Source organism: Syngnathus floridae, chromosome 2 (genome assembly GCF_059516105.1).
Source record: "Syngnathus floridae isolate MCC-2025c chromosome 2, RoL_Sflo_1.0, whole genome shotgun sequence".
Taxonomy (NCBI): Eukaryota; Metazoa; Chordata; class Actinopteri; order Syngnathiformes; family Syngnathidae; genus Syngnathus; species Syngnathus floridae.
Genome location: NC_142414.1, coordinates 24,120,637 through 24,145,698, shown reverse-complemented (window position 1 = coordinate 24,145,698; position 25,062 = coordinate 24,120,637). Strand labels below are relative to the sequence as shown.

The window sequence follows — 25,062 nt, the reverse complement described above, 5'->3', positions numbered from 1 at the left end:
TCTCTGTTAATTCATACTTCACATTCATCATTTTTTTTAATATTCATTATTTCCAATTTTAGGGCTTGCAAGTTGCAGCACTCTCCAAATTAATTATTTGGGAGTCACTGATGATTCTGCTATGTTAACTCAATTCTGTCAGGAAACTAGGCTACCATTTAGTTAGTCAAGGGAACCTTCAGAGATCTTTCCTTTTTCCTCTTTGCTCATTACTTTAATTGTAATTGTAATCCTTTATTGGAGTTGTCTGCCGTAAAGGAGAGTTATGGTCCGAGCGGGGGCAAGAGGCTCAGAGATATTTCATGATTATTGAGGAAGATGGTCACTAGGTGGCAGGCACTAGTTTGGCCTCTGTGTAATTACTGGGTGTGGAAGTGAAAGTGGGGAATTGCCTGATTTCCGACACGCGACTTAAATAAATGGCATTACCTATGACCGCACTTTGAGTAGATTCTGACATATTACTCGAGCGTAATCCTCTGAGTGCGGGATAAAAGCCAAGTCTGTCTTTGAAAAGTATGAGTTGTTTTTGCAGCACAACAGTCTTGGTGCATCATGCGCTGCTTGTTTCAGTGGTTAATGATACAGGAAGGGCCCTCCATTTTATTGTTGCTGTGTTGCACTACCCCACCCCACCGCTCCCCACTCCACCCCACCCCACTCAACCCCGCAGCCAGCATCCTTAGAGGACTCTGAATGAATTCTCACTGTCATGTCCAAGGACGAGTGGCACAGGGTCAGCTAATTGCTTTTATGATTATGATTTCACGTCAGATTTATCGTGCATGCTCAGAGCACATCTTGCTGCCGACATTGCTGCCTTGAATGAGGGAAAATGAGTTTACAGCTTCTGGCTGGGACTTTGTGTTGAAGCGCAGGTCACACTTTTTGACTCATTAGGGTTGAACGCAGGAGGTGAATCACACTTGCTTTTCCTGTTTAGCCTTTCTTTTTCATGCGCTTGATTTGTATACCATCGGAAGAGAATTTCTTTAGATATGAGCTGACTTTGAAGGCATTGAAGGAGGAATGACACAGACAAGGCTTTTTTTTTATTTCTAAGAACTTGTTTTTATAAACCATAAATCTTTTCTTTGTCTCTGTTTGCAGATGAAATCATTTAGCTTATTCCCCTAATAGTGTGCCAAAATTACCAGTTGACTTCTTTTTGAAGTTGGCAACTCCTTTCTGTTGGTTCCACCCACATCATTCAAATTGATGAGGCCAGATGATTCTAGCCCAGTTTATGAATTTGATCTATTTTGTGGTTTCTGCTTTTGGAGATCTGGACTTGGATCTGCTTTACCAACACAGCCTTTTATCTTGCCTTTTTATTGAGTGAATTGGGGATCCTTTAATTCACTAAAAAGTACCAAAGCTGTTTGTGTGGATTGTGTCATCTTTTGTGGCTCTTTGGTTTCAGCAATTATTTTTGACCCGGTTTTGACCTTGCTGGTTAGGCCACATAGTGACTTGTTACAGATGTATCTCAGGAAAATGTTTTTGTCAAAGCTAATTTTACACAAAAGTCTGTTGGGCAACCATGTGTTTGGTCTGTGACCAAGCCAAATTCAATGTTTGCTTGGAAATGCGTTTGTCAATTTAACGTTTGCTTAGAAATGCGTTTGTCGTGTTTTGTCTCAGCAAGATGAGGAATGTAAACAGTCTGGGAACAGTGTTGTAATTTCTCATTCTCCCACAATTTAGTGAACTGTCATAGTGTATTTATTTGAGAAATTATAGAAGACTGATTTAATTGCACATCGTCATTTTGCTCCAGTACTGTGGGGAAAGTGGCCTCACCGAGCCGAGGCTTCGTTCCTCTTCTGCTTTGTAATTACTTCCGCTTGATTTATCATCTTTTCTTTGTGTTTACGGTCGCAAACTGCCAGAGTGAGCGACTTGGTCGGCGAGTGGCTCGTCTCCTTGCAGCGAGGTTGGAAATCTCCTGATGAATCGGAGACGTCTCCGCTGTCAAGACTGTTCACATCGCTCTCAGCCTCCAATGTCACTTTCAAGGCATAATTACACAAGTTGTGTTGATTAGTATGAGAAGCAATTACGTCTGCTTTCCGCCACAAAATGAGAATGTGATGGCTGTTGATTGACAGGAAGCAGCCTCACTTTAATAGGTAAATGACTGTGGTAATTCAAGTACTGAGACCTTTTTATTTGTCAGCATATTTCTCACTTTTTTGGGATGTCTTCTTGAGTGTGATTTAACATAGCAAACGTAATCCTCCCCTCCGCCATCTTTTTTGTCTCTACTAAACTTCAAAGCTGATACCACTTTAAACCTGCTGCTTTTGGTCTCATATCCAGAGATGTAATAACAGTTGCTGCATATCTACTCAGTGTGGAACTACTCAGACAGGAGTGCCATGTGGTATAAGTACTCTGTTAAACTAACCCCCACTCCCATTTCATCTGTCTCCACTATAAGTTATCTGATAATTTGTATGCGAGCACCCCCACAGTGCCCGATATTTTGTCTAAATGCTGGCTTTCCCTCAGTGCATTTTGCAAACCACACTTCTTAACAGGCTGCTTAGACTAATTATGTAATTAAAAAAAACTGCCTTTTGGGAAAATTTTTAATTAAAGAACCATAGTTCTTGCTAAGGGTGTATAGCTATAGATGAGCTCTGTGCTAAAATAAGTATTTATCATACATATGCATAAGGTTTTACGCCGTGTAATTTAGATGTTTGAACTAAGAGTGACCATTTTAATCATGTTGACATTTGATTGGCCCAGCGACCAGTTGTATTTCTTCCTTTGTTAACTGAACTTAGGCCAATCAAGTAATTCCTTGTTTGCCTTGGTAGCCCCTTGTATAGTCATACATGCATAAATAATCAAATAATTTGCTCTTGCAATCCCAGCTGTAATTCATATAGATGGAACACAGACTGCATAGTGGAAAAGCACGTGTTGACAAAAGACTCGTATGTCACCTCGAAGAAATGTTCGAATGTAAATTATGGATTTATGCTTACGTGAATGCACTTTATACAAAAGGAGGGTAGGGGAGGTTTAAAGGAGATTCAACTTGGTGTTTTTGACTCTTTCTCAGTCAGTAATAAAGGTCCTAGATGTGCAACAATCGACTTGTTTGAAAGCAAATGAATGCACTGTTGCAGAAAGCAAGCTTGTACACTAATAATGTACTATACAACAGCATATTAACGTAGTGACTAATAGTTCCGTCAAGACTGTAATAGCAGTTTAATGGAATATGACAACTAGAATATATTGCACATCTTACTTTTATAGGGCCTACAGTATAAAGACATTTATTAGTTTTTTTTCTTCCCCCCCCCTTTTTTTCATTATTTTGTGAAGTTAATTGCTTCCCCCCAACAATGTTTTCTCTGAGAGAGTGGCAAAAGTGGTAATGGCTATTAATTAATGTGTCAGTTTTCTGTTTTTGATTAAAAATAATGAAAGCAAAATGCTAATGGGATTTCATCATTTCTCTGTGTATGGTTTCCTGAGATTGCGGCTTTATCTGGGGAATCTAAAATAGCGATAGTGAGTGCTAATAAATTAGGGTAACAAAAAATGAAACTCATAATCATCTTAAAATAAATCATCTTAAAACTAAACAGCACATCACTCTGACTTATGCTGTCTAATTAGCCTCACTTCAAAGCGTTGAGTCTAGTTAAAACTCCTTTGTGTAGAGTATAAAAATGTTTTCAACCCCCCACACCGCGTTTTCCCCAAAGTGGGATTTTAAAGCATTTTTAAAGGCGGCCACCTCAGACTGCATGATAAACACACTTTTCAACTTGTGTGGTGAAACTTTATCCGTTTGTAGCACAAGTGGAAATCCGGAGTGAAACGGCATGGAACACTGGAAAAAACAACCATCCCCTCTGGCTCGCCTAACAATTATTCAACATCTAGGCGTCCCCATCATTGCTCGATTGTCAAGACTGTCAACGTCGTGTTAATGCAGTGATTAACATGAATATTGCATTTGTTTTCTACTGCCGCTCTCCTGGCACCGGTATTTTGCTTTCTCTTTGATTAGAATCATAGATGGCTGTGTGTATTGTTGCCACCATGAACTGAAGCAATCCACATTGTATTTATTGCAGTAGCTCTGCAATAAATACAACCTGGATACTTTTTTATAGGTGGCTCTGGCAGACTGATGAAAAGAGTGAAGTCCTCTTTGGTTGTCCCCAAAGCCCAAACATGACTTGCAACACAACGCTGTTGGTATGTCGCTTCATTTGAGTTGTCCTTGTTCATGTCGTCTGTCTGAAAGGATGTTCTACTCTATTGAAAGTGGTTTTGAGTATCACCGCAATGGGGAAAAGGGAAGTGAGTCAAATGTAGAGACAGGGCATTGACATTTCTTTTTGGTCTTGTCAACTTTGCTCTTTTGGTGTAACACAACACCCTGGATTTTGCCATTCTTGAGCCTGCACATGTCTTTCTTCTCTTCTCGTCAATCAGTTTTGCCTTCTTTAATTTTGTGTAAATCTACTGTCTGCAGCTTCATAAAGCATTAAATTAGATTTTTCACAACTACCACTAGGACTTAACTTATTAGTAAAGAAAAAAAAATTAAATCCGTCATTTAATGAGGGTAGAAACAAATTTCACTGTACCTTATGCGCTGAGATAGCTATTTGGAAGCTAGCTGCGGATTTTGTAAAAACTTAATTTCCACAAAGTTGCCTTTACCCAAAAAAGTAAAATGTATGTAGAATAATACAATATTTTGAGATTTATCCACTTGGATTGATCAATTTTTTACACGTGAGGTAAATCATTCTGTATGGAATGGCTTCAATCGAGATTTCAAGCCCGGTAAATGTTAGAAGTAATAAAGAAATATAGTACAAAGATATGAAATCATAATTGAAACTTATCATATCATGAATACAATAGGGCCAGTGCTAGTTCTGGCACTCATCCCTATTCATCACTCTTTTTCCAATCTTCTCCACAACTTAAAACTTGGCTCTGAACTTCTGAGAAAAGGTGTATCATGCTAAGGTGTGTCATGTATAAACAAAACGCCACGCATGTGACTTCATGCCATTTTACAACTATGAGATCATCAGTGCGGAGTCTGACCGGTTCAGATAGGTTGAAATGAAGAATGATTATTCAATGTGACGGGCTGTCGCGTTGGTGCAGTCCGGCAGGGACTTAAATAGATGAAAGATAACTTCTAATTCTGCGAGCCTGAAGATTGTTACTTTCCTATGCAGTCAGCACCACACTCCTTTATTGCTTATCTTACTCCCATAGGTCAGATCCTCATAAATAGCTGGAGGCCTCCAGTAAAGGAATTTACCAACATTTTTCTCGAGTCTGTACTCTTTGTTTTCTCCCCCCCCCCACCCCCCTCCCCATGGCAATTGCATTGTGACTTATCTGCCGCTGTAGATATGCCATTGTTTGGCAAGTGTGTCTAAATGTTTTTGACAGGTCTATGTCAAAGACAGGCCACAAGGGTACCGCCATCCTTTCCCTCACCCCTTGGAAGCGCATGTACCACCCCTAACCAGTAGATGGTGATGTTAATCCTCTCTGGATCTACTCTGGCCTCAGCATGCATCTCCTGACACTATCCTCGCCTTGTATCCTCCGAGAGGAAAGGGAGCTCTCATCCATGTGTGGAGGGTCATGCCACCAATTCCTGCCCCTGCATCCCCCCCTTTGAAGACCATGAAATTGGTGATCCAGGACACACAATTAGCGCGCTCGGCCTATTGACTGGCGAGGGGGTTGACGTGTGATTATAATGTCACGGGAATGTCACAATCTGTCTGGTTGTCTTTGTTAGCACTATGTTGCCAGGTTGGCATGGTGTACTCAAGAAATAATAATTTGATCAATAAAAGGATGCTTCTATCTGCTGTCACTTGCCTCGCCATTGTAGTTTTATTAGTTAATTTGGCAGGTGACAGGATGCCACGCACAAGCCAGCTTGAGTCTGTGGACGATAGGCTTGTCACAGCAATTTGCCTGTGACGAAGGCCTCGGTCATCCCGACAGGGCGACACAACTTCTGTGGTGTGTCCGTTGGACACAAGCGTCACAATGTTTGCTGCTGGTGCCGCTTACATTTTGCCTCAATCAGCTAATTGAATGCGAAAGCCCGCCGGTCCTTCATGATGTGAAGGACAACACACGGTGCAGGGTCGGTCTCAAGAAACGCAGTTGTGGTTTACTCTACCTGGCTGCTCTACCACTCGATTTTCAAAATCACACCTGATCACAATGGTTTTCACCAGTTTGTTTTTGTGTGTGAAAACACATGGCTTCAAAAGCATCTCAACATGAATGTCTTTGACGATGTTGGCCTACGATCGTTCTATTGCGGATTTATCTTTACCAGCGAACACAGAAATCAGAGAAATGTACATGATGTACCAAATGATTTTAGTATGCTTTTTGAAATTTAAAACAATTATTCGAACTGGTGAAATATCTGTTTTTACGGAGGTAACCAAACGAAATGTTTTAGTCACCTTTATGCAAAGCTTTCCTCTTGTAGTGCATGCGTGCACAAAATAACAAAACATTTAATCCCTACAATTGACCTTAGTTTTCCTAAGCTTTGTTAATGCATTCAAACTTTGAGGTTTTTCATCTGTTGCACACGTGTGTTCAAGTTGTATTTTGGGTGCATTCCACTGATCTAAAGTTGCATTGGTATGTCTGTTCCCTTTGCTGAGCACATTCTGTTTGTCACAGAATGTCATCATTGACTGTTTGGAGGGGGGTTGGAGGAAAAAAAAGAAAAAGGAAAGCTTCAAATTACAGGAAAGCGGCACTGCATTAAAGAACAAAAGAGATCGATGGCAGTACATTAAATTTTACGCGAATGAAAAAAAAATCAACTAATTAAAATTGATTACTCCTGCTTTGTAAATGTGTTTCTGAATTAAATTATTGTATGAAAACATTTTGACCAATTGAGGATCTGAGGAAGTATCCATTACTGGATTGCAGCTAAGAAGAGGCTGGAATGTTTTGTGGTGGCTAAGTAGTTTGTTGTGCTCCACTGTGACTCCTCTACTGCCCCCCTGACTGCTAAAGTGAAAAGGGTTCATATAGGATGACCCTCATATCTTAGAGCAGCACCCGGATCATGGTTTTGGCCTTTTACCTGAATTAAACAGCATTTGTGGTCCATTTTAGCATTTTTGTTCAAATCTCTTCCCTCTTTATCCATCGATCCTCTGTGAGCTCCTTTTTAAAACTAAACATTCACATCTCACCACATTGCATTTGCGCACTAAGAAATGTCAGACCCTTGTTAAACAAGACTGTTTTGGGACTGTTTGAATAAAAACAAATACAAATTGAGCCACTTAGCCTTTCGGTATAAGAGCAATGTTGAAACCTGAACAATTTTGAAAATGCCAGGCTTACATTTTCCATTGCCAAATGGTCTTACTTATGTCCTGTGTCGAGTGCTCAGATTGTGTATTTTGTTAATCCGATTTTTGTGTGTGGTTGTTCACATTACTTTTCAAATGTGATGACTGTGTGGCCAAAAGTGACTTGCATGTGCAGATGTTTAAAGCCACATTGTCACTAATAAGCAGCAACTGTAAAGGTGGATGCTGATGCTTATCGAAACTGCTTATGGATCCTGTACTTCAACATTGTTTTATCAGTGCTATTTTTGTTTGGAAAAACAGCAAAGCAAGAATTTGAATTTTTTTTTATTTTATTTTTTTTTAATAATGAATGTACTTGTCTTCCTACTATGACATCCATGTAAAATAAGTAAAACTAATTATACACAGAAAAAGAAATTAGCCTTTGTTGCAGCAGAACGAAATGGCTCATCTCTAGTTGTGAAAATGCATACTTGATGAATATAATAATGTAATTGCTAGTGAGAAAGGAGATCAAAGAGATATAAGGTGCAAAATATGTTGTCTCAACTTTTTTTTTTTTTTTAAAGAGTCATTTTTCCAAAACCATTAACAAAACTGTTAAGGGTGGAGCTCATCAATACTCCAGTTGTCAATAATCAAGCTCTGGGGCCAAGTTAGTAACATGGATTGGTACCCGTCCGTAATGAGGGGGTTTGCAAATGTTCATACTTCTTATATGTTGTGCTGTGCAGTTTATCGGAATCACATTCTAATGAATGATAAGCAACCTCATCCTTTACTGATGTCCACAAATCACTCAGGACCAGAGTTGGGCATCGTTTGAATTTGGACGATTCCGGTTACGATTCCGGGTCTTTGGTTGAAATCAGGTGCCTAATGGTTCTCGATTTCGACCCGATCAATATATCAGTTCCAAGTAAATGCACCTATAACTAACGTAAAACTTGAATGTCAAACCATCATCCTAGGTGTTGAGGCACAAGCTTAGTAGAAAAAAACCTTGGTCATCGGATAACTTGACCCAAGATAAATCATTAAATGTGCGGGTAAACTGTATTTTTTGTTAATTATAGTTAACATGACCTCTATTTTCATTTTTGGGAGAAATCAACAGTATGATACATTCAGTTTTATTATGTTGTATTAGACTTTGTAGTTTTACTGTTTCATAGTCCGTGGTGAAGAATCAAATGTACTTTACCCTTCATTTTTCTTCTCACCACTCAACCTTTTCATATTTGTGGTGATAGAGTGCTGATTTCCAAACTAAGCTAAATGGAAAGTTTGGTCAGTATATGCAGTATGAAAAGACGGAACATAACTCAGATTTCCGTTTAGGTCCTCTTTGGAAAAATTGCGTAATCCCGCTTTGATATCTTGAGCGTAGCCTTGCCAGTGGCTGTCACTGATAAACTGTTACACACGTTATTTTTAAACCTAAATGTCAATTGGGTTTTCCATTGTGTGTTTCATGTGTTGAGATGTTGACTTTGACCTTTTAATTTTCAAACGTTGGGCATCATTCAATAAAAATTGACCACATTCTAAGAGCACAGGACACAGACATTCTGCCAAGGTTATTTACCCTTTTCCTTTCCACCCCTGTTAGAAAGTCTATAATAAAACCAGTTGATTTGACCCGTTTTCACATAATTGTTATATAAGCAGGTGTTGTAGTTTTTGTGAAGTGTTCCATTTTTGTCCCCCCCAAAAAAGTACTCAAAGTGAAACCAAGTACCTACTGGTGTTTTGCTGTGACAGATATTGTTCAGCAGCAGTCACACTGTTGAGGTAAGGTACAATCATGGATAAAATCTTAGATCGCATCTGTTTCCTCAGTTTCTTGTTCATTTTTAATGCCTGGTACAACTAAAGATATTTCTATTTGGACAAATATGTCAAGAAAAAATAGCTCTTAATATATGCAGCTATTTTCCATGCTTTTCTTGATAATAACCAAAAACAGTACAGTACAGTACAGTACAGTACAGTACAGTACAGTACAGTACAGTACAGTACAGTACAGTACAGTACAGTACAATATATCTTGTATAGTGTCTAAGAGAAGCATGCATGCGCCTCATTTCCTGATCTCTAACAGGGTCAATAATTTTCTATAGCTGCTCCCATGAGGCTTTGCTTCCTCTGCTAAAGGTCATATTAAGGTGGGAACCATGTCACAATTAGAAGGGCATTTAAAAACCCCTCTTTTAAAAAGATTGTATGGCTAAAAAGCGCTGTTGGTCACATCACCCAGTCAGGCGAGTAAAGGAAATACAGTAATTATTAAAGCTTCATTTTTGTTAGATGTGCTCTTGTATCAGGATGATATTTGGTTTAGTCATATGACATCCTCTAAAGAAAGCATAAAATTAATAGCTTCATTTTTTGCTGTTTCACGTTCTCATGCTTTTGATTTTCCAAATATGTGTTTAAAGGCGGAAATGTGAGATGATTCTAATACAATTTTTGTCCATGGCGATTAGTGTGTCATCATATCAGGGGCACTTTAACATGAATATACAGGCCAGGGTAATTGGGAATGAATTGATTCACACTGAGACTGAATCCTATACTTGCTGACTTCCTTTGAGCCCCCTCCATTACACCTCCTACCTAAATTCTACTTGTTTCATGGCTTCCAAATAGAGAAAAAGTATAGTAGTTGTTGTGGGGAAGTTGTTAGAGCTTATTAATAATTATCTAGGTGTGCCTTAATAATTCTTCATATTAGTATTCATCCAAAAGGTTTTTGTTCATTTTTTTGATAATTTTTGTTGGCAATACAAGAATGCTCTCAGGGGTTAATTCATCCCAATAACTGTTCTTTATAGCCAATCTGTTGTCACTATTTCATTTTGAGATTCATGCTTTTTTCAAAGTTACAGTATTTATGAAATCATACATGTTATATCTCTTTTAATACTTGAATGTTTTTACTAGCTGGTATAGCGAAAATACTTAAAATTCCAGGACTGATATCACAAAAGTATACATTTTCAACCCAAACTACAACTTTCCCTCAGTCAGTGTGGGCCAGACGATTGACCAGCACGTCTTCTGTTGCGTTCTTCAGTGTTGAAAAGAGGTGAGCGTTGTGGCAGAACAACTCATGGTTGCAAAGCACCTGCTCACAATGTACTGAGCATCTAGCAGTTCCTGGGTGAGAACATTGCCCATTTTGAAAAAGTGGATTACATCAACATGGCCGCTGCTAATTAAGCTACGGAGGGCCGCCAACCCTTCAAGGAGTGCATGGAATGTGGAGCATAGAAAGCTGAAAACATGTTTTACAACAAGTTGATCGATATATTTTGTGAGAACAGTCCTGGAACGTTTCTGACACACCTTATTATATATACAACCGCTTACATGTATTCCCCAACCATGTGGTCTGAGCATAAATATATTTTATTCTCATTTAGCACAAATCAACGCATTACATTTCTAATTTTGTGCAGTGTAGCGCAAGTCTTGTCCAATTCAAACTCAATAACATGGCAGTAATCCTGTTCGCTCATCAACTTCACTCTCAGTAAGTGTGTTGGTTAATGGTCTCGGCTCTTCTGATTGAGTTTTTGCCTCTTTTTCAGCTTCACCTCACACTTTAATGGATATCTGGTTTGTAATGATTATTGCCCTTAACGTGAAGCACTTAGCACATGAGAAAGTAGAGCTTGATTTTTGTTTTTTAATAGTTATAAAGATAAAATCAAAGGAAATTTACTAGTTTTTTTTACCAGTAGAAATTGTTATTATTTTTGTCTTAAATTGTGACAGAGGTAAAGATATCTTGTCATGTTATCCACCCCACCCCCCTGAAAGCTCAGTTGTGCTACCCAACACTATAACTGAGATGATCTATAAGTCAATAACAAGACAAGACTAAAATCTGTGCAATGTGGTTATAATTGATTGAGATGTCTGGGTGGAACTTGTTTAAAGCTTCTATGTCATCTGCTAAGAAGTGCACTTTTCCTTTCCCTAAAGATCTACCGCTAAACAAATGGACATGTGCCTCATTAGTTTGGTGCTGAGCTGGACATGGGCTTTCCAAGATGTTGTCCTTATGCTGTTAACATGACCACAATATTTTATTTGTAATATCAGGTATAATAGGTGTTTTCAAAATATTGGCGTAAGAGTAAAAAAAACTCGTAACCTTGTTCAAAAGCCATTAGGCATGTTTTTTTAAAAATAAAATGTTCTCAAATTTGCAGCATGTTGAAGGTTTATTCAATTTTTTGTCTTTTTAATTTTTGACGTAGACGTCATCAGCATGTCTTAAGTTGAATGAAAACCGAAACGAGTAAATAGCTCCCATAATATTTTGACAGTAAATAAAGTTTTCCCCAAATTTCAATTTACCTGAAATGTTAACACATTTTGGTTTTAAATTTAAACAAATTTACGGTAAGGTGACAATATTCTCTCACTCTGCACACATTTTCATAATACACCGCCATTGAGCGTTTCTGTTTTTAGATTTTCATTTTTGTTGTTCTGATGTAATTCTGTCGAAGAGCTGAATTTCTTTGTCTCGCTCTCAAAGCTGCATTTCTGCATGGCCCAAAAGTTTTATTGTTTTCCGTGTGGTAGGGGCTTTGCGGATAAGTATTGCCCTTTCATTTACTTGCCTCTGAAGTGCTTTCCCTGGGAACCTAAAAGTGTCTTAAATTTAATTTTATTAAATGAAGGCCTTAATTATCCTTAAAGGTGACACTTAATCCTTAAATCTGTCGTTCAAAGGTCACAGACACAATAAACCAGAAAAGAATTTGTCGAATTTGTAATTAGTGTAGAATCACTATAAAAAGTTTCATAGATTGATAATATGTTGAGATATCGTTAAAATGAAATTGAAATATAAAGATTCCATTCTTCACAACCCTAGTTGTCAGTGAATGTGGGTAAAAGTGTAAATCCCTTAGCCAGATAGTAGTTATTATTTTTTGTATCCTTTTTGTGACCCTCATGTACATCAAGACCACTTAATTGTTACAACTGTAGTGTTTATCTGTTCACTAACACATTTTTACTGGCAAATTTGGTTAGTTTTGATAAATGTCCTCCATTGACTGCCTGGAAATATTTTATGTACTACCATCTTAGAATAAAGTGTACTTAATTTGGTTTCACCTTAATTGCGATCTGCACGCGCTAATGAAAAGTCAAATCCACTTGAATAAGAAACATGAATTTGCTTTGACACGATAGCCTTGTGTGTGTTTGCGCTGCTTCTCCAACACCCATCGGACATGTTTAAACGGTCGCGCGTTTGCATCGAAATGGGTGCGCAGTATATGCAATGCATTAGCCAAAATGAATTACTCCTGGCAAGGCGCTCAATCACTTTGTATCTTTCAACACTAAAAGAAAAGAAGAGTAATCAAAACCTTTCAACCTATTAGAGGGATGACTTCTCCATTGAATCACGGGGACCACAGGTGTGATGATAAGTCATTGAAACCTCCTCTCCAGTTATTTCCCCCTTTCTCTGACTTCTTACATATTTATTCATTTTCCGAGGCCACCCACTTCAAATGTATTGTTTAATGCAGTTTGATGGATAATTCCTCCACTTCCCTTCCAATTCTTGGAAATGCATACTCGGATGGAAAATTAAAGTTCACCTCAAAGGAAAACATAATAGAATCGATGAAAGCGGTGCACTTAAAACTTTTGATGTTCTGATGCTATTTAACTTTGTAGTGCATTAACGTTTCAAGTCATTACAACATTTAGGCTGTGTGATTTGATCACGACAGGTTTTTAACTGGAAGAATTACAGAGGTTTTCAGCCTCGGATTCTGAAGTTATTAGATACAAATGATCACCTCCGCAATAAGTATAGATTTTCTTTCAGAGCGCACTTAGCAATGGAAGTTTGTCTTTAAGAGGGTAATAGCAAATTAAGCTCCTTACTCCATTTGTCCACCACTCTTGATGGGCTAATTTTATAACTGCTGATTTGGTCATTCTCTCCATTTACAGTGGCTTGAAAGTAGTCAGGTGGGCTCCGTTATTAGCAGTCTCCATTAAATGGATTCTTTATTGTCCTTTTTCTTTCCCCTCAAACCAACTTGCAATGAATACTTGCCTTTACTGACAGTGTTGGCTTTTAAAAGTCTCACTTTCCTGCGCATCTCATGTTTTGTCGTTTGTCTGCCTTTTGTCTCTTCCTAGGTTTCTACAGCTATAAAATTTCTTCAAAATCCAAAAGTACATCAGAGTCCCTTGGCCACCAGAAAAGCCTTCCTAAAGAAAAAAGGTAAGGGGTTAGATTCTGCAAACGGAATATAGAATTTAAATGAAATAAGTAACATAATTTTATTCCAACTAAGTGTTGTATGAAAGCTATACAATACAGATGATGTGTAAATGGTTAGTCATTTGTATTGAAAAATGCAGCAGGGTAGGCTTCCGTTCATAGTCGGTTGTTTGAGTCAGAGGTTGGGGCTGTAGCTCTGGGGGATCTAATAGGGTCGATTTTTAGCCACAGAGTGCGTGATTCAGGCCCTGTGAATAGATGACACAACAGTTGGGATGCTCCTTTGGGTTCAGGAAAATTAATATTGACAAACTCCCTCTGCATTTTCAATGGAATTTTCAATATTGGCCTCCAGCATTTGAACCCTTTTACTTAACTTTGTTGTTACTGTAACTTTGAAACCTAGCAGATAGGACTTTTGTTGCCATTCAGAGAGATTGCTTTTAAAACATGGTGCATAATATTTATTTGACTTACCACAATGAACTTGTTTTGGCTTGTTTTACTATATGCATATATATAATATATATAATATAATAGTCTAAACACAGGCATTATTAAAGTTGGGTTTGAAAACAATAGTGTAAAAACTCCATAACTGAGTAAGTAACCTACTACAACCTACTCTTTGTCGTACACTTTTCCTAGCTCTTGATATATTTTCTTTGTGGTTGTCGCAGCGAAGATTGTTTGGTGAAATAAAAAATAAAACTAAGAGCCTGTCACCAAATGTTTATACTATCATACACTACATTCTTTTCTCTTTGTTTTAAACTATTTGCTGCACTTGAAAAACGGTTTGCTCTCACTGCACTTCCAGTCCATGAAATATGTATGATGTTTTAATGCAGATTTATTTTGGAAAGTTAGTTCCACTGTAGATCTGAACAAGAAGCCTCAATTTGCATGTGGACATCGATCTCAGTGAAAGACATTGTAAAGATGAGAGAAACTCAAGCAATGAAACACTAAGCACAGAGTACATTACCGTTTTGAGAGGATAACTTTTCAGCCACTCAACAGTAAAGCTCGGAATCAAATAATTTATTTTGGGAAAGTGCATCCACACACTGACTTATAAGATTTATTTATTTATTTATTTATTTAGTCTTGACAAGGCTACTTCGCCTTAATTTCTGGGGTGTACGTTTTTTATTTATCGTACATGCTCGAGGAGGATGACATGGGTTGGGTTTTTTCTTGTTTTAGTTCACCACTTTTCATTTATTGATTATAGAAAGAAAACCATTCAAGTTTCAAGTGGCACAATCCCAATTATTTTTTGCTCCCCAATGTTATGTTTATGTTAAAAAAAATCAAAATGAAATCAAATGCCCCCAGATCAAAATGAGTTCTCTTTCAAATTTGAATTAAAAACTGAACTGAATTTGCTCTCTGGTTTATGACTGCAATGTAAACCAACAGATTGCATCCATGCATGTCTGAAGTCATTAAAATACTCTGATCGGTGATGCACACACACTCATCTACCCCAACATCTTAGACATAAAAAAAAAAAAAAAAAAAAAAAACAGCCCAGGTTGTACCCCACTCTTTGTCAGCTGTGCACCCAGCCACCCACCTAACTCAGGTTAAATGATACACATTTGATAAATAAATGTGATGGATATTTTTGCATACTTTGTTTTGTTAAGAAAATGTTATCTGCACAATCATCTCTAAAAACCTAAATATTAAGAAACATGACAGGAGTGTACTTTTTGTTACATCTAATTATTATAATCATTGGCCCATCTTAACAATACAAAATCTCATCAGTGGGCTTTGAGCTGCCAGTATTAATAGTCATAGAATGTCAAATATTTTATCAATTATATTTTTTAATACCCCCCCAAGGAAAAAAATACAATAAACTACCAACACAGAAGCAAGCTTAAAAACACATATGTGGGGACTGATCAATTCTGATTAAAATCTTAGATTGAGGGAATCGTGGTATGTGAGGAATGGGCCCAGTGCCAGCAATATACAGGGCCCCCGCTGGTTGGGGGGCACCACAGTTTGGTTGGGCCACCATGCAAAAATACTTAGTGTAGAACTGGGGAAATGAAGGTTGCGAGTGGAGTCAGCCAATAAAATGACACATTTCATATTTCAATTAGCTATTTGTGTGTATTTTGTTATGGTGTCAAAACCTGTAATATTTTGAACGTCATGCAAAGTGAGTTAGCAAATGTAAATACAATTAAATCATATACAGTATGTGCCACATGAAACGCTTGTGTACAGGTAAACAGACAAATCACAGATGGACACTAAGTGAGAACTTGGTCTTTGTGAGCTGCAGTATAAATGCAGCTCCAGTCTTCTTCACCATTTGATCTAGAAACTAAATCATCCTGCTTCTTCTACTGCAAACGCGTCAGTCTTAATTTCTAATACAGTTTAATGTCATATTTATGTAAATACCTCTGGATTTTACTTTATATTAACGACCAGAAATGTCAAAGCACACATAAAATGAAACAATACTATCTCCCGGTAGAGTGGAATTTAAATTGGATTCCTCTTGCTGGCAATATTTACGCAGGAGTCTGGACAGCTGATGAAGGGGAAAATAGGACCCACTTTGATTGCATGTTGCAGAATCTTTACACAATAATCTTGCTCGTGCATATTATTTCACTGCACATTTGTGCCCTAATCTGCGCTGAAGGATGCCTCCGTGGTCATATCTCTCCCTTTTCAAAGGCATCGTAATAGTTTGGTTTATTTCAATATTCATTGAAAAATACAATTTCTGTTTTGCCTCAACTGTCAATTCCCGGATATGAATTGGCAATTACGCAGTCTGATATTTGTAGCTGCCCTCTCAGTGTCCTCGTTGAATGAACTGTCTGAAATATTGAAAGTTTGTCAGCTAATGTAATATGAATCATGATATAAAACAGATAAATACGTTTTTCTTTGCAAAAGGAGTTGGGAAATAAATTGTATGTAGACGCTACTCCAGCTGAGCAATTTTGCCTTACTTGTTCCTTGCCAACATTAAATATGTTTGACGGTTTGAATGAAGTATAATGAGATGCTGTCTCATTTTGTGGATTGTGCTGTCTTTGTTCTCGACAATCAACACATGCAGTATACTAGACAGAGTGCTGAAACCCATTTTGGAGCCACAATTTAGCCTAGACAATTAGTAGTTACACACATAATTACTAAAAAAGAAAAAAAAAAAATCCATCTTGTTACATGTCACTTTGACCGAAGCTCCAAAGGCGAAAAGCTCGATTGTACGGACTTTGTTTGGGAACTGTTTCTTTGCATATAAAATAGGAAGAGTTCATTTTCTGTCAATTATACTTAATTGACGTCTTGCTTTCTTTCTTTCTTTTTTTATGGTGTCGTCATTGCTGTGAGTTTACAGAATAAAAATGGATTTCACCCTGAGTAGAGGGCCATCGAGTGAGGGTCAGAGAGAACATCGGTAGGCTGTTGGGCTATTACTGTGCCTGGTATGAAGGTAAGGGTAAGGATAAGGTTCATCATCCCACATATTAATGGGATGCTATATGTAAGTGGCGTTATGTGACTCACCTCTCGGACAAAAATGACAATGACCAAGGCCTGCAAAGAAGGTAAAGGGATTGATGTGGTTATAAATTACTCCACGGCGCCACCTAGTCGAGGCCTTGCCTACTTTGTCATCAGTAGGGCGATAAAAGTGGGGAAATGAGAGCAGTCTCCCCGTTTTTTTAATACATAAATGAATACTCTATGAGAGTGTATGCCATTTTCTAGCAGTTGTATCAAACTAAAAGGACGTGAGGGACCATCACCACAACGTATTCAGTGTCTTGATGTCACGCTCCTCTTCTTAATGCCCCATTGACCTTCTTATATTTGACATAACCTGTGCGGTTGTTTTAAAAATGATATCCAAAATCTAATTGCTCTGAAGGACGCTTAGAAAATATGTTCACCTTTTACCCAAAATATTTCACTGCGCAATTTTTGTAATTGACCGTCCTGCTGAGGTCTTGACCCATAAAGTCCAGGAGTGCCAGAATTGGAGAAATTCATTTGATAAAAGAGGCCGACTGCCTCTTTGCCCTTAAAAATGCCGAGAGAATATGAGGCTCCGGAAATAGAGCTGTAAATAACCTGACGAGCAATGGGTTTTCCTTTAAATAAATACCGATCAGGTTTATGTTGAAAGACAATAGAAAACGTAGTCCAGATATGCAGTTTACAGTATTTATAGCTGTAATATCGAGGTGCCAGCACCGTAATTTCATGCCCCAATGAGAATGGCAAGGTCAAAGCAAATGCTTTGGCTGAGCATCTGCTAATACTGTGACTCATAAACAGGCTCTGTGTGTATCAGGTGCACCAAATAATACAGTATAATGAAATACACAATAGCTTTCCATTATTGTTCTTTTTTTATGGTGTTGTCATTAGGTGTAATTTATGTCTTAAAAATTCATCACCCCATGGGTCGATCTGAAATGGGGTCCAGGGGTCATTCTACAGGTTTTGGAACCTCTAATAAATTTCCTCAACCCTTTTTTTGTCTGTCCTTTTATATGGAAAATCTTGTCCTCTTCTTTTGGATCTGAGGCTGCTTTCATTTGTTTGCTGCTGTGTTCAAATAGATCAGCACCAACTTTGTACCTGTACTTGGACCCGAGAACAGCCTAAGAGCTACTTACTATTTGACTTTCATTTTTCTGTATAAAGGTTACACCGAGTTCATCAACAATCAATCGTCTATTAAGAAGTGCAACTTGTTAGCTGACATCGACCTATACTTTTACATTTCAAGGTATCAGGAATAAGCCAAGTGTCTTGTGCTGAAGCCGAGTTGCTTGCTCATCTCACTCAATACCACCATGTAGTCTGCTGTGGTCAGAAGAATCTGGAGTGCCTAGAGACATTATTGCTTATTTGACAGTGCAATGTGACTGACTATACAAACTCAGCACGCAGTGCACGCCACTTCCCAGCACTCAGGACCTTCTGTATACTAAAGGACATTTGTTGTCAGTTATTTTAATGTTTTCATGTACGTTCGAAGTTCTTGTGGGGTCGGCCGGGACCTAGCAACGAGTTGTTGCACCATTCATACATTCTGACAATATAGTCTGTTTGGAGATACTGACAAGTGACCAAGTTAGTCTTTTCAGATTTCTTATTTGCATAGTTACATGAAATTAGCTCAGATCCACACGATATGCTCTTAGATTGGGGCAAAGAAACAGTTATATATGATCAAGGCTCAAATTCCAAATAAAATCCTACTCTTTAATTTCTTTGACCAATACTGAATTTATTCTAGGTATTATATTTCCTTTATTGTCTTCTCTGTCCCTCGAGTTGAGTACCTTGTTGCACTTTGAAAAACACCATGACCATGACGATCTTTTTCTCAAATCTAAAGGCTTAGGAGCCAGATGATATGGAATCAAGGACTGTTGCAAGCCTTCGTCTGCCTTCGCAGTCGTTGGGTTGCTGAGGTAGCACCTATTCAACCTGATCCACTGCTAACGGGCCTAGACCAGATAAGGACCGGTCTTTGGCCCACGTTCGACAGGTTCCAATTTTAGTTCTACACTGTGGCCATCCACCCGCATTAGTTGATGGCTAGCAAACTGTAACCTGGGAGGGCCGTGTTTAAAATTGTTAGACGTTCCAACCCCATTGACTTATGAGTAACCTGACTTTCAGGTTTTTTGATTGTTTTTTTTTTTCCCCGAGATATGAGCTATTACTTAGCTGTGAGACCACCAGACCGTAAAAGTAAAACATCTAAAGAGCGGGAACAATAGGAAACTGTTTGGCAAATACGTCATTTTTGTTTTTAAAAAAGAAAAGAGCTTGCTTCATTCTGCTTATTGCCACACCCAGTTGAACTTTACTTAAAAACTAAGACTTCAAACAAAGAGAGTTACATGTTGTGTATTTAACCACAGCACATTATCTTTGTCTTATGCACTTCTTTCATTAAAGGCCATTGGCAGGCAAAAAAAAAAAAACTGGCATCGATGTTGTCATTATTAAATACTTTAAAACATATTTCTGTATTTTTAAAACATAGTATCAGTACATACAGGCGGAGGACACAACACTATTCGCTAGCATATATTCTTTGTATTCTGTGAAACAAATACGTGTATACCGTAATATGGCTATGTATTATGCTCGCCCCCCTGGTAGCCAAGAAGACATGCACATTAGAAATGCAGCACAATGCCTATTTAATTGTCTTGATATACACACTGTTCTATTCATTACATGATTTTAAAATTTATAATTCTATATAAAGTATAATCCTTTAGAGTCCTATTTTTCATATTAAGAGCATGTGAAATTGTTTTTATGTTTTTTGGGATTCTGGGACACTTTTGGTCACGGAATGAATTAAAGTCAAGGTAGGAGCGAGCACTGTATTTTAAAATACAAGTTGTCATTATCATGTACCCTTCCAGGATTTTTGGTCACCCTAATCAGTTATTTCATAAGATAGAGGTAATCATACATTCATGAAATTATGTTATTCTGTGTTTCAACTCAAATGTTCATTGAATTTAGAGCCACATCAAGGGTAACATGCAGCCTGGACGGCAGCCCTTTCTTCCCACAAAAGAGGATGTTCATATTGGACTTTTTTTTTCTTCCTCCTCCCTTCTGATTCTCCATCAGGGAGCCCTTTGCAATTTAATCAAAACTAAAATCATTAAAAAGATCTGAAGATTAAATTATATTGGCATTTGCAAATTTATGTAATACATTTACATTACAATGAAGAAATTAAAATAATGCATTTTAGCTGTCGAGGGTGTATGAAATTTCCACATGGGAAATATAACAAGGAGAAGTGGACAGACTTATTTTCTTTGCCTTTGGTGACAGTTAATAGGCTTGCAGAGTTTCAAATTTCATTGCAGGGAAGCGTTGCACTTTGTATCCCTTGATGGGCATTCCTTAAATTTAAGATATCCCGAAAACTCTCTCAGGATTTATTTGAATTATGAATTGAAAATATATTCTTAAGGCTTACGGTTGGGGACATTAAATGAGTTCATATTAGAAAGTATTAATGTATGCATTATGATAGCAAAGGAGCCATTGTGTTTTGAACATGTACAGTAAGTCACCAAAACCTCAGGAGTTTCTTAAATGTCGTAACCGATTGCAGGCTTGACGGATGAGGAGGTTGAGCTAGCCATTCGGCGTTCAGGCAGCACGGATGACGTCCTACCTTTGAGAACTGGAGGCCCACCGCAACTTCTGGACTCTCCTTCCTACGCTGTTGCTCCACACAGTGAGTGCGGAACTCATTTTTGTACCTCATAATGACATGATTACAATACGCAGAATGTGGAAAGTAAACCTATTAATTCATTAGTTAAATGTTTGTTCTTTCTTCTCATTCCCATTAAAGAGTGTTTCATAGGAAGTTTCAACTTATACTGCAGTCATCCTAATGATTCTGGTCATATGCAAGACGTGGTGGAGGTGTTTGATGGTATATGATTGGAAAATTACAGTTAGTATTTGTCTTGGGTTGTGCTAGACTGAGTGCTACTCCAGACAACTCACTGAATTTATTTTTTACTTTATTCCATGTATTAGAGCAATATACGTAGTTGATAGTGATTTCAGACCTTTGGAGTATGGCATTGTGCTGTACGGCCCCATGACATCTACTCTTGTCACAGAGTTTCAAACAGTTCCACCACGGCAAGACCCCACAAGGCAACTTGTGTCTTTATTACCTCAAGGGGTTATGAGTGCTGTCCACTGATTTAGCAATTCAGAATGAAGTCTGTGTAATACTTAACCCATATGACAATGATTCCGGATGTATTCCACCCTCATTTATTACCACACTGTCCTTGACTCCCTCGGCATCTCATGTTTTGTAATGAAAGTGATGTTGATGGGATGGCCATGTAGTTAGGGGGACTCGTGGCTCTCCGTCCATAGTGGGGGGTTTTATATCAAAATGGCTATAAGGAAGCTGCATAATGAGGTGAGAGCAGGAAGTCTTATATGGGGGGGTCATGCCGAAAAGAGAGGGCTACCTCCCTTTGATGTCCTTGTTATAGGGACCGTACATGGGGACCCGCATCCATCTCTGTCGAAGTAATGGATACTCTGATCTCTATTTCCATGTGGTAGAAGGACAGGAAGGCCTCCACTGAACCCAATAAATTTGAGAGTAGATTGGAAAACTGGGGGATGGACTCCACTGTTCCCCAGCCTAAGTGACCAAATAAAAAAAAAGGAAGATGGCAGAGTGGCAGTGCTAGAGAAAAAGAAAGCGACAGAAAGAATGAAAGGTCCAAAGAGGGAGGGGGAGCAGGTGAAGACCCAATGTGATGCCGAGAGTCTTGTCCAGGGTCAACCGCCCATACCAAGGACTGTGAGGCCTTTCAGAAGCATACGATTGTTGGACAGGTGACAGTCTATCGCAGCCATAATGTTGATGAAGACCCAAATTTATGTGGTTACCATATAAATGTTGGGGAATGATTCAAAAATTCTCGATAGGGAAGGTTACAGGTTCATCCCCGAATGCTGCAGCAGCGATAAAAGGTGCCCTTGTATGAAACGAATACCATCCACCTTGAAATTATATACCACATAGACTATAACAGTCCATGTTTCATTTGATTTGCATGCAAAATCATATGAAGGCACTAGAAAATGTCACATTACATCAGATCAGACTGCCACTAGAATGCGGTATCTGTCTGCTGATTCAGAGCCACGTGTTCTTATCATTTGAGCATCAGTGAGTTAAAGAAAAGAAAAACACTAACAAGACCTGTTTTGTTGTTTAATGACATTATCAGGTCACTTCCTTTCTTAAGTGGGGAATTTCCAGTTTGACAGATAGTTGGCTCATGACAGCTTAGAAAATGACATACTTCCACAGTATCTGTCACTCAGCCGAACATCGATAAATGACTAGATGTGTTTCAGTTTTTGGTTTGTTCACATGGGGTATAAACAGTCTACACTGCCACATTGTCACATTGCCAGGTTTTTGTGGTATGAGAAAAATGAGGCCAAGGAAAAAAAAAGCATTTCTAAACTTTTTCCTCCATTTAATCACAACTCAACAATAAAAAAAATGTATATTTTTTAAGAGGACAATTAAAAAACAAAAGACAATCATCTGGTTGCATAAATATGCAAACACTCTAAAACAGGGGTGTCAAATTCATTTTTTTCGCGGGCCGCATTGTAGTCATAGCTTCTTTCGGAGGGCCATTATCAACCCAAATAAATGTATGAGCGCCTCATATTATACAGTAAAAGCTACAAAACAAACTGACAAATAACTCGTTTTCAAGTCAGACGAGTAAAAACTGGTCAAATATTAAAAAAAAAAAAAGATATTGAAGTGAAGACAATTTGCAATTCTAGTAATGACACACGAATTTGATGCACAATTTGTCTTTGCGGGCCACATAGAATGATGTGGCGGGCCGTATCTGGGCCCCCGGGCCTTGAGTTTGACACCTGTGCTCTAAAACGTTTTTATAGCACTATTGACTTTTATTACAGATTTGAAAATATCTTAGATAGGTGGTGCTGGATTGTGTGTTAACGCTAACAAATGAAGCGTCTTGCTGGCAAGTGAGTTGCGCCTCATCCATGGTCTGAAATTGCGGGTGCTAAATTTTGCGTTCACTCACTTACACAGATTGTGTTTGCTGTTATTAGCAGGTGTAAAAGTGGTAGACGCTGCTGTATTCCAAAGATAACAATAAAAAACAAAGTTCAGCAAATCATATTGCACATGCTAAATCAGGCAAATTTTGTTTAGTTTTTCCAGAATGCACGAAGTGAACTTGTGAACAGTGAACACTAAACAATGCACCCGGTTGGTATTATTTACAGTATGTGGTGCTTCTATTGACATGAAAATATTTTTTGCTGTTGTCAAGGTCCAAAAGGCTACAGATGGAGGAACTACGGTGCCTTCGCTATCATGATGGTGGGCATAGCCTACAGCTGTCATCAACTTTACAAGGTGCAGTAGGCCACTTCTCTTTGGACTATTCTCAAACTCACTTTGCGTTCACATATTTTTCTGATTGGTTGTAAGTTGTGTTTTATATGTGCAGATCTGTCAGTATTGTCTCGCTCTGATATTGCATTTAAATTGGTGGCGAGCACATCAGTTTGATGAATTATACTGTTGCAGTAGCCACCATCTTTGCAGCATAGCATTGCTGTTTGCTCTGTAGTCAACTTATTAAAGCGATCCTGCTTCACGTCAAGAGTTCATTTTGACCCTCCTCTTCATGGTAGTACTTTTCCTTCCCCACAGTTATGTTTTTCTCTTTAAAACATATCGTGCCATGCCTCAAACCCTTTTTAGACCATCTAAAAATAATCACCCTGGTTAGTATCAGGCTTAACGGCATTGAACATGAGCTCATAAGGCCCCTTGTCCTCAGTGCGATTAAATCCCACGGGTGGCATGTGGAAGCCATTACGCTCATTTTGGAGTGGGTGGAAGCTTCAGCACTCGATCTCGCGCTTGATGATGCACCTTCCCTCTTTGAGTGTGTGAACATATGTAACTTTAAGTTTTCAGTGGGTCCTGTTATCCAATCATTATTTCCACAGTTTTCGGATCACCTCATCATTTTTTTTTTGCAACAGACTTTAGCTTGAAAAAATACACAGGCGCGCAAGGTTAAGCAGCCCCCAGTCACGAGTATTGGATCCCCCTGCGGGACGGCACAGGTTGCAGTCATGTCACACGAGGATCTCGCCAGCCGTACCATATGTTCTGGCTTCTGCCCATACTTTATTGTGCACCTTGTAAACACCTCAGTCTCAGCAACCCATTTATTAATTACCGTGTGTTAACACTCATTTATTTTTTTACCCCCCTAAAAAGTGTTTATTACTTGCGCTGCTGTGCCCTGGTGTCAATTGAGCGAGACAGAAAATTAATTCTGAAGAGGCTAGTCCTCCATATTTTTAAGACATCCACCAAAATGAAGATTCAACTGAAAACACTAAAAGAAATGTTAATATATTACATAAGGCATTAATTGCTACTGTTCCATTTACCGACTGGATCATTCTCAGATTTTTAACAGATTTCTCTACGAGTTCCTTCCGAGCGATGTGCATACTTTCACGGCTGCAGAAATGCCAACTCCTATCATAATTTCTCAGCAACATTCTGAATATTTTGATTTTGTCAGGAATGTTTGCATCTCAGCCAACAACAAACACGGACCATCAGAAAGTTATCATTAGTGATTGAGCTGATGAATTTTTGTCACCCCTCATTATCATTTACCTTATAAATAAATGTAATTGCAAGTGGAATGCATCTAAATCTCAAATAATCGACAACCCTAAATCAAATGCTCCAACTTGAAGGCAGAATCAGTTTGATAGATTACT

At 38.3% G+C, this 25,062-nt stretch overlaps 1 protein-coding gene across 1 annotated transcript in view; it reads left to right on the top strand.

The window, feature by feature from the left end:
* The window catches only part of pex14 (peroxisomal biogenesis factor 14), a 44,266-nt gene that overhangs the window by 5,234 nt on the left and 13,970 nt on the right, over positions 1–25,062 (top strand). Inside the window, exons 3-5 of the mRNA XM_088362348.1 lie at positions 13,569–13,653; positions 20,816–20,941; positions 23,580–23,665. Coding sequence (XP_088218474.1) covers positions 13,569–13,653; positions 20,816–20,941; positions 23,580–23,665 — 297 coding nt within the window. The remainder of the gene's footprint in view (positions 1–13,568; positions 13,654–20,815; positions 20,942–23,579; positions 23,666–25,062) is intronic.